The 11451-nt window shown below is 44.4% G+C and overlaps 1 protein-coding gene across 1 annotated transcript; it reads left to right on the forward strand.

The window, feature by feature from the left end:
* Positions 1-316: 316 nt before the first annotated feature.
* On the forward strand, positions 317-1007 carry LOC117386108 (integumentary mucin C.1-like; the record flags this gene model as incomplete). The annotated part of the gene is made up of 2 exons (XM_033983417.1): positions 317-871; positions 975-1007. Coding segments are annotated over 2 exons (588 nt in total), but the record flags the coding sequence as incomplete, so codon positions are not given.
* Between the last annotated feature and the right edge of the window lie 10444 nt (positions 1008-11451).

An 11451-nucleotide genomic window follows, 5' to 3' on the forward strand; every position in this document is an offset into this window, starting at 1 on the left:
CACAACAGCTGCACCAACCACAACAACAGCTGCCCCAACAACCACGACAGCTGCCCCAACAACCACGACAGCTGTTCCAACAACCACTACAGATGTGCCAACAACCACAACATCTTTTCCAACAACCACGACAGTTGCTCCTATGACAACAACAGCTGCTCCAACAACCACTACAGCTGCGCCAACCACAACAACAATTGCCCCAACAACCATGACAGGTGCCCCAACAACCATGACAGCTGTTCCAACAACCACTACAGCTGCCCCAACAACCACAACAACTGCTCCAACCACAACAACAGCTGCCCCAACAACCATGACAGCTGCCCCAACAACCACAACAGCTGCTCCAACAACCACAACAGCTGCTCAAACCACAACAACAGCTGCCCCAACAACCACAACAGCTGCTCCAACAACCACTACAGCTGCGCCAACCACAACAACAATTGCCCCAACAACCACGACAGGTGCCCCATCAACCACGACAGCTGCCCCAACAACCACAACAGCTGTTCCAACAACCACTACAGATGTACCAACAACCACGACATCTCTTCCAACAACCACGACAGTTGCTGCTACGACAACAACAGCTGCTCCAACAACCACTACACCTGCTCCAACGACTACAACAGCTGCACCTACAACCACTACAGTTGCTCCAAAGACTACAACAACTGCACCTACAACCACAACAACTACTCCAACGACTACGACAGCGGCTCCAACAACCACGACAGATTCTCCAACAACGACAACAGCTGCACCAACAACCACTACATCTGCCCAAACAACCACATCAGCTACTCCAGCAACTACAACAGCGGCATCTACAACCACTACCGCTGCTCCAATGACCTCAACAGCTGCAAATACAACCACTACAGCTGCTCCAACGACTACAATAGCTGCACCTACAACTACGACATCTGCACCTACAACCACTACATCTGCTCCAACGACTACAACAGCTGCACCTACAACCAACACAGCTACTCCAATGACTACGACAGCGGCTCCAACAACCACTACAGCTGCCCAAACAACCACAACAGCTACTTCAACGACTACAACAGCTCCACCTACAACCACTACAGCTGCTCCAACGACTACCGCAGCTGCACCTACAACAACGACATCTGCACCTACAACAACGACATCTGCACCTACAACCACGATAGCTGCTCCAACGACTACAACAGCTGCACCTACAACTACTACAGCTGAACCTACAACCACGACAGCTGCTCCAACTACTACAACAGCTGCACCTACAGCTACTACAGCTGCTCCAACGACTACAACAGCTGCACCTACAAACACTACAGCTGCTGCAATGACAACAGCTGCTGCACCTACAACTATGACATCTGCACCTACAACCACGACAGCTGCTCCAACGACTACAACAGCTGCACCTGCAATCACTACAGCTGAACCTACAACCACGACAGCTGCTCCAACAAGTACAACAGCTGCACCTACAACTTCTACAGCTGCTCCAACGACTACAACAGCTGCACCTACAACTACGACATCTGCACCTACAACCACTACAGCTGCTCCAACGACTACAACAGCTGCACCTACAACTACTACAGCTGCTACAACGACTACAACAGCTGCACCTACAACCACTACAGCTGCTCCAGCAGCTACAACAGCTGCACCTACAAACACTACAGCTGCTCCAATGACAACAGCTGCTGCACCTACAACTACGACATCTGCACCTACAACCACTACAGCTGCTCCAATGACTACAACAGCTGCACCTACAACCACTACAGCTGCTCCAACGACTACCGCAGCTGCACCTACAACTAAGACATATGCACCTACAACTACTATAGCTGCTCCAATGACTAAAACAGCTGCACCTACAACCACTACAGCTGCTCCAACGACAACAACAGCTGCACCTACAACTACTACAGCTGCACCTACAACCACAACAGCTGCTCCAGCGACTACAACATCTGCACCTACAACCACTACATCTGCACCTACAATAACGACAGCTATTCCAACGACTACAACAGCTGCACCTACAACCACTACAGCTGTTCCAACGACTACAAAAGCTGCCCCAACAACCACAACAGCTGCTCCAAGGACTACAACAGCTGCACCTACAACCACTACAGCTGTTCCACTGACAACTACAGCTGCACCTACAAAAACGACATCTGCAGTTACAACCTCGACAGCTGCTCAAACGACTAAAACAGCTGCACCTACAACCACTACAGCTGTTCCAACGACTACAACAGCTGCCCCTACAACCACTACAGCTGCTCCAATGACAACAACAGCTGCACCTACAACCACTACAGCTGCTCCAACAACTACAACAGCTGCTTCTACAACCGCTGCAGCTGCTCCAACGACAACAGCTGCTCCAACAACTACAACAGCTGCACCTACAACCAGTACAGCTGCTCCAACGACTACAACATCTGCACCTACAACCACTACAGCTGCTCCAATGACTACGACAGCGGCTCAAACAACTACAACAGCTACACCAACAAGCACTAGAGCTGCTCCAACAACAACAAAAACAGCTGTACCTATAACGACAACAGCTACACCTACAACCACAACAGCTGCTCCAATGACAACAACAGCTGCACCTACAACCACTACAGCTGCTCTAACGACAACAACAGCTGCACCTACAACAATGACAGCTGCACCTACAACTACGACAGCTGCTCCAACAACTACACCTGCACCAAAAACCACTACAGCTGCTCCAATGACTACAACAGCTGCACCTACAACAACTACAGCTGCTCCAACGACAACAACTGCTGTACCTACAACAATGACAGCTTCACCTATAACTACAGCTACCTCAAAAACCACAACAGCTGCCCCTACAACCACAACAGCTGCTCCAACAACTACAACAGCTGCACCTACAACCGCTACAGCTGCTGCAACGACAACAACAGCTGCACCTATAACAACGACAGCTGCTCCAACGTCTACAACAGCTGCACCTACAACCACTATAGCTGCTCCAACGACCACAACAGCTGCACCTACAACCACTACAGCTGCTCTGACGACAACAACAGCTGCACCTACAACTACAACAGCTGCTTCTACAACCACTATAGCTGCTCCAATGACTACAACAGCTGCACCTACAACAACTACAGCTGCTCCAACGACAACAACTGCTGTACCTACAACAACGACAGCTTCACCTACAACTACAGCTGCCTCAAAAACCACAACAGCTGCCCCTACAACCACAACAGCTGCTCCAACAACTACAACAGCTGCACCTACAACCGCTACAGCTGCTGTAACGACAACAACAGCTGCACCTATAGCAACGACAGCTGCTCCAACGTCTACAACAGCTGCACCTACAACCACTATAGCTGCTCCAATGACCACAACAGCTGCACCTACAACCACTACAGCTGCTCTGACGACAACAACAGCTGCACCTACAACTACAACAGCTGCACCTACAACCACGACAGCTGCCCCTACAACCACAATAGCTGCCCCAGAAACCACAACAGCTGCCCCTACAACCACAACAGCTGCCCCTACAACCAAGACGGCTTCCCCAACGACTACAACAGCTGCCCCTACAGCCACAACAGCTACTTCAACGACAACAACAGCTATGCCGACAACCTCAACAGCAGCTCCAACAACTACAACCACTACAGCTGCTCCAACGATTACAGCAGCGGCCCCTACAACCACGAGAGCTGTCCCTACAACTAAAGCTGCCTCAAAAACCACAACAGCTGCCCCTACATTCACAACAGCTGCTCCAACAACTACAACAGCTTCCCCTACAACCGCTGCCGCTGCTCCAGTTACAATAATACCTTCTCCAACAACCACAACAGCTGCCCCAACAACCACAACACTTGCTCCAACGACTACAACAGCGGCACCAACAACCATTACAGTTGCACCTACAACTTCAGCAGCTGCTCCTACGACCAAAACAGCTGCCCCTACAACCTCAACGGCTGCCACCACAACCACTACCGCTGCACCTACATCCACAACAGCCTCCCATACAAGCACTATGGGTGGCCCTACAACCACGACATCTGCCCCGATAATCACAACAACTGTCCCAACTACTACAACAGCTGCACCTACAACCAGCATAGTTGCAGGTTCAACTACAACAGCAGCCACTACAACCACTACAGCTGCTCCAATAACCGCCACAGCTTCCCCCACTACTACAACAAATGCTCCATCGACTACCACTGCTGTACCTACAACCACCACAGCTACTCCAACAACTACAACAACTTCATCTACAACAACAACAGCTGCTCCAACAACCACTACAGCTGCCCCTGCAACTACAACTGCTGCCCCGACCACAACAACAGCTGCCCGTGCAACCACTGCAGCTGCCCCTACAACTACAACGGCTTTCCCTACAACCACAACAGCTGCTCCAATGACGACAACAGCGGCCCCTACAACCACAACACCTGCCCCTACAACCACAACCGCTGCCCATACAACCACTACAGCTGCAACTACGACTACAACAGCTGCCCCTACAACCATGACAGCTTCTCCAATGACAACAACCGCAGCAGCTACAACCACTATAGCTCCAATGACTACAATATCTGCCCTTACAACCACAACAGCTGCTCTATCGACTACAACAGCTGTCCCTACCACCACAACGGCTGCACCAACGACAACAACAGCGGCCGCTACAACCACAACAGCTGCCCGTACAACCAGGACAGCTGCTCCAACGACTACAAAAGCTGCGCCTTCAACCATGACAGCTGCTCCAATGACAACATCAGCTGCACCTAAAACCACGACAGCTTCCCCTACAACTACAAAAGCTCCTCCATCGACTACCACAGCTGCTCCAACAACTACAACAGCTGCATCTACAACAGCTGCTCCAACAACCACAACAGCTGCCCCTATAACCACTACAGTTTCCCCTACAACCACAACAGCTGCTCCTACAACTACAACAGCTGCCCCAACAACCATTGCAGTTGCCCCTACAACCACAACAGCCGCTCCAACTACCACGACAGCTGTGCCTACAACCACCACAGCTGCACCTACAACCACAACAGCTGCCCAAACAACCACTACAGCTGCTCCAGCAACTACAACAGCTGCACCTACAACCCCCATAGCTGCCCAAACAACCAGTACATCTGCTCCAACAGCCACGACGGGTGCATCTACAACCACAACAGCTGCCCCAACAACCACAACAGCTGCCCCCACAACCACGACAGTCGCCTCTACAACCACGACAGTTGCTTCAACGACTACAACAGCTGCTCCAACAACCATGACAGTTGCACCTACAACCACAACAGCTGCTCCAACAACCATGACCGGTGCGCCTACAACCACAACAGCTGCCCCTACAACCAGTACAACTGCCCCTACAACTACGACAGTCGCCCCTACAGCCATGACAGCTGCCCCTACAACTATAACAGCTGCACCTACAACCACGACAGCTGCTCCAACAACCATGACCGGTGCGCCTACAACCACAACAGCTGCCCCTACAACCAGTATAACTGCCCCTACAACTACGACAGTCGCCCCTACAAACACAACAGCTGCTCCTACAACTATAACAGCTGCACCTACAACCACGACAGCTGTCCCTACAACAACAGCTGCCCCCACAACAACAACAGAAGCCCCAACAACAACAACAACAGCTGCCCCTACAGCCACACCGTCAACTTATGAAACCCAAACCACTTTGAAATTTGAACCATATCGTGCCACTTATGCAGACAGTACCAGTGAAGATTATAAAAATCTCAAAACCAAAGTAGAGAAAAATGTAAGTACATCTGTTTATTCCGAAAATGTGGCTCCTAATTTTAACATATTGATGAAATATTTTTGTTTTAGTGCAAAGAAAAACTTGACGAAGCCTATGGAGTTCCAGGTTCTGTATGCAGTGTAAACAGATTTAGGTAAGAGCTAAGCCAATGGTTTACTTTTTACTTATTTTTAATTATGGGTGAATGTTCAAAAGCCTTTCACCATTTATCCTATTCTAAACATGGATCAATCTGCTCAATATTTACACTACATTTACACATTGATGTTGCTCCACACATGATGTTGGCTCATAATAATTAGTTCATGTGAGTTAATATTCAATGTTTGTTTTTTATTTGATGTTTTTCAACACAGGGAATCTGCGCAACAAATCAGAGTCAGTGCCACTGATGCAGATATGACAATTACATTTCCATCTTCGGTGCCTACTGCCAATCTTCCATCAAGATCCAATCTTGCTCAGGCTCTCGAGAGAGGGAATAGCACTTTTGGTAACACTGTTGTGACTGGTATGTAAAACAAAACAACATAAAGCAACAATCTCACAAATAAATGACTTAATTTTAATTCATATTTTCTTTTCCTGCTTTTACACTTGCGACCACAACAACAGCTGCTCCAGTACCCACAACAGCTGCTCCAACCACAACAGCTGCACCAACAACAACAACAGCTGCTCCAACAACAACAACAACAACAGCTGCTCCAACAACCACAACAGCTGCCCCTACAACCACGACAGTTGCTTCAACGACTACAACAGCTGCTCCAACAACCACGACCGGTGCTCCTACAACCACAACAGCTGTCCCTACAACAACAGCTGCCCCCACAACAACAACAACCGATGCCCCAACAACAACAGCTGCCCCTACAGCCACACCGTCAACGTATGAAACCCAAACCACTTTGAAATTTGAACCCTATCGTGCCACTTATGCAGACAGTACCAGTGAAGATTATAAAAATCTCAAAACCAAAGTAGAGAAAAATGTAAGTACATCTGTTTATTTTGAAAATGTGGCTCTTAATTTTAACATATTGATGAAATATTTTTGTTTTAGTGCAAAGAAAAACTCGACGAAGCCTATGGAGTTCCAGGTTCTGTATGCAGTGTAAACGGATTTAGGTAAGAGCTAAGCCAATGGTTTACTTTTTACTTATTTTTAATTATGGGTGAATGTTCAAAAGCCTTTCACCATTTATCCTATTCTAAACATGGATCGATCTGCTCAATATTTACACTACATTTACACATTGGTGTTGCTCCACACATGATGTTGGCTCATAATAATTAGTTCATGTGAGTTAATATTCAATGTTTGTTTTTTATTTGATGTTTTTCAACACAGGGAATCTGCGCAACAAATCAGAGTCAGTGCCACTGATGTAGAAATGACAATTACATTTCCGTCTTCGGTGCCTACTGCCAATCTTCCATCAAGATCCAATCTTGCTCAGGCTCTCGAGAGAGGGAATAGCACCTTTGGTAACACTGTTGTGACCGGTATGTATAACAAAACAACGTAAAGCAACAATCTCACAAATAAATGACTTAATTTTAATTCATATTTTCTTTTCCTGCTTTTAAACCTGCGACCACAACAACAGCTGCTCCAGTACCCACAACAGCTGCTCCAACTACAACAGCTGTTCCAACAACAACAACAGCTGCTCCAACAACAACAACAACAACAACAACAGCTGCTCCCACAACAACAACAACAACAGCTGCTCCAACAACAACAACAACTGCAGGTAATTTATAAATTATTTTATAACCAGTTACAAAGAAAATATTGAACCATTGAATAAATCTTAAAATATTAAATGTGTTGCAGCATCAAGTGGAACAACCCTCAAGATCAGCTTTGGCAATACATTTTTCATCATATTTTTTTCTTATCTACTGTCTCGTCTATAGACTCCAGCACGATCCACACATTTATCATCACACCTCACAGAGCGACTACATTGTGTACACTATGTACGTAGTTTCTGTTTCCGGGTGTTTATTTAAGCCTGTAATCTGTAGACTATAGTAATATTTATTGAACGTAGTGTTGTTGTTTTTTGCAGTACTCTTAAATATGTTTTTTTGTTTAGCTTGATTATTGATACAAAAATAGCACTAGTATTCTACTACTATTCAGTTCCAACATTGCTTAGTAGCTTATGAGTTCAGGCACGGAATATGCATTATATCTCACTGACAGCAAACAGCAGCTATATTATAACTTTAAATTATAATGTATTCTGTGATGTTTTGACAGATTTGTGAATTTGTTTGCTATTTATTTGTACATTCTGTTTAACTTAGCATGATCAGAATACAGTTGTTTAAGATTATTTCTGTGTGTTTTGTGTTTTATTTATCAAGTGTGACCTGAACAAAATAATTAGAAGTCTGAGTCCTCTGATCTTTTGGATATAGATCAAAGTGATAACTTGAAAAATCAATAGAATATAATAAAAGGAAACTCAGAAATCCAAGAGACTACTAAAAAAAAAATATCCAATAGGTTATTTTAATGAGATGTAATGCCACTCTGCAGGAAGACATTATTGCAAAAGAAACCTAAAAAAAGACACAGCACATGTGTCAAACTCAAGGCCCAGGGGCCAAATCCGGCCCACCATGTCATTTTATGTGGCCCGTGACAAGGTAAACATAAATGTCAGTTTATCGGGAGTTCTGCAGTTACACAGACATATTTTTTATATCTTTGCAAATTTGAGACGAACCATTTTGCTAATGTGGCCCTCGGTGAAATTGAGTTTGACACCCCTGGATTACAGTTTGCAAATGCACAGGGACAAAGACCTTCATTTTTGGAGACATGTCCTGTGGTCTGACCAAACTAAAGTTGAAAAGTTTGGCCATAATGAGCATTGTTACATTTGAGGGGGAAACTTGCAGGCTTGAGAACACCATCGCAACTGTGAAATACGGGGGTGGCAGCATCATGTTGTGGGGTTGCAGCAGGAGAGACTGGTGCACTTTACAAAATAGATGCATCATGAGGAAAGAACATCGTGTGGAAATACTGAGGCAACATCTCAAGACATCGCCCAGGAAGTTAAAACTTGGGGATGAATGGGTCTTTCAAATGGACAATGACCCGAAGAATACTGCCAAACTGGTTGCAAAGTGGCTTAAGGAAAACAAAGTCAATGTTTTGGAATGGGCTGTCACAAAGCCCTGATCTCAATCCTATAGAAAATGTATGTGCAGACATGAAAAGGCATGTGCGAGTAAGGTGGCCTATAAACTTGGCTCAGTTACACCAGTTTTATTGCCATTGTCAGGAAACAAAATTCACAAATTATGGTGCAACATTGAACAAAGAATAATATAAACTATTATTCTTGGTGCTCTTTTGGCACAAAACCTAAAAGGTCAAGTCAGTGGATTGGGAGTGTTATGTGTGTATTTATTTATCCATTATTAAAACACCTGACTTTTCCCTTGCACTTGGTTACAGATTACAAATTGCACATTTCGGGCTGCTTAAAATTATTTTTCAGTTATTTGGATAAGAGATAAATATGAAACTCCTTAAAACCTGACTCTTAACACATTAAGGCAATTTAATTAGTATGACACAATTTGTATACAAAGTAATTCAAAGTCCTTTACAGAATTAAAAAGGCATAACAATACAACAAATCAAAACATAAATAATTATTATAAAATTAATATTAAAAGAGGTAGAATAAAAAACCTTTCAGTTATTCATTTATTCCCCATGTTTAGCCCTGGTTTAGCCCTGGTTTAGCCCTGGTTTAGCCCTGGTTTAGCCCTGGTTTAGTCCCGGTTTAGCCCTGGTTTAGCCCTGGTTTAGCCCTGGTTTAGCCCTGGTCTGGTCTCTGAAGTCCCCAGAGTGTGAGATGGTTCATATGGCACTAACATGTTGGAGATGTTCTTTGGTGCTGGTCCATGGAGAGACTTGTTCACAAGCAGAGCTGCTTTAAGGTCTCTGAGCCACAGGAGCCAGTGCTGTGCACTGAGCCACAGGACACATGTGTGAAGTACTTCCTGGTTCTAGTCAGGACACAAGCAGCAGTGTTCTGGGTGTACTGCAGTTGTCTTGCAGTGAGCAGGACGTTACAGTAGTCTGTATCTACTGGAGACAAATGCATGGATAAGTCTCTGCAAGTCTGGTTTATACAGTGTACCTTTGACTTTTGCAATATATTTTATTACATTATTACATTATTACATCCCAGCTTTCTGGCCTGAATTGAAGGTTTTAGAGAGACAGACTGGAGGAGGCTGTTGACACTTTCTCTATGTTTCTGTCAGCCAAAGACTATGACTTCAGATCCAACAGGATCAAGACTAAGACTTTACCTGCATCAGTGTTCAAGTGGATGTTATTTGTCACTTTGATAAGAGCAAAGCAAGAGCATTTAATCTTCATCAGAGCAATGGTCTCCAGAACATTCAAAAGACTTGAAGTCACAGAGGGCAAGAGATCATCAACATTAGAACATGAGGCTTGAGTGTATCATTTCCACAAACAGTGCACCTGTGTTATCATTTATGTGTCTCCTTTGAACAACTGTAGGACCTGGTTTGTGAATAACAGACATGTCAAAGAAGACACAGAAATGATCAGACAGAGCAACATCCACCACACTGACATTTTAAATATTTACTCCTTTTATAATGAGCAGGTCCAGAGTGTGTCCTCTGTTGTGGGTGGGCTCGCTGACGTGCTGAGTCAGACCAAAGATTTCAAGGACAAAACTGAGCTCTTTAGCATTTCTGTCACACACATTATCCACATGGACATTAAAATCACCTGTAATGACTAAACCATCAAAGCCCGTGGATACAAACAGGCACTCAGATCAAGTTAAATCATTGCAAAGACAACTATTTGGTTTTCCTTGTGAATATTATTTAATACTATGTCTTGCATCATGTAAGATATAGTATTACAATACAGCATGTATTATTTTAGTTTTTTATTCAATCACATGTAAGTTACATGTAATTGAAAAAACTAAAATAATGTAAAGCCATGATTTTTGTCTTCCTTAACAAAGGTTTGCGGACAATATGAGGAGTAGATGAGTCACAATAGTGCTATTAATTACATTGGGCATGTTTAATTATGTGTCTATTTTATGTCCCAACTTGTTCAAAACATAAAGATCATACTATTTGTAGAATCATGGAATTGGGAAAAACACATGATACATTCACATTAAAGGCAGGAGTGGGATGAAGAGCAAATTGTTTTTACCCCTACCCCATTATCTTCACAATAAGTAGACATAAACATTGATGGCCTCATGTGATTACCTAAATAGTTTTTGTTACTAACAAAATTGTCTAGTTAATTTTCAGATTGTTTAACATATAAATTTGTTATTTTTTGTTTATACTTACATTGGATAATTAAGTTTAAACTATTTTGAAGAGAGTGTGATTGCTTTACATCAATAAATACAAGTACAAAAATATTTAGAAATAGGAGAAGGATGTCGTCAGAGGTGCAGGCAGGTGTGGAACAGGCGAGGAAACAGGCAGGCAACCTCCAAACACAACAACAGAGGCGTAGTACCAACAACAAACTGGTA

This window comes from Periophthalmus magnuspinnatus, chromosome 18 (assembly GCF_009829125.3).
Source record: "Periophthalmus magnuspinnatus isolate fPerMag1 chromosome 18, fPerMag1.2.pri, whole genome shotgun sequence".
In the NCBI taxonomy this organism is placed as follows: Eukaryota; Metazoa; Chordata; class Actinopteri; order Gobiiformes; family Gobiidae; genus Periophthalmus; species Periophthalmus magnuspinnatus.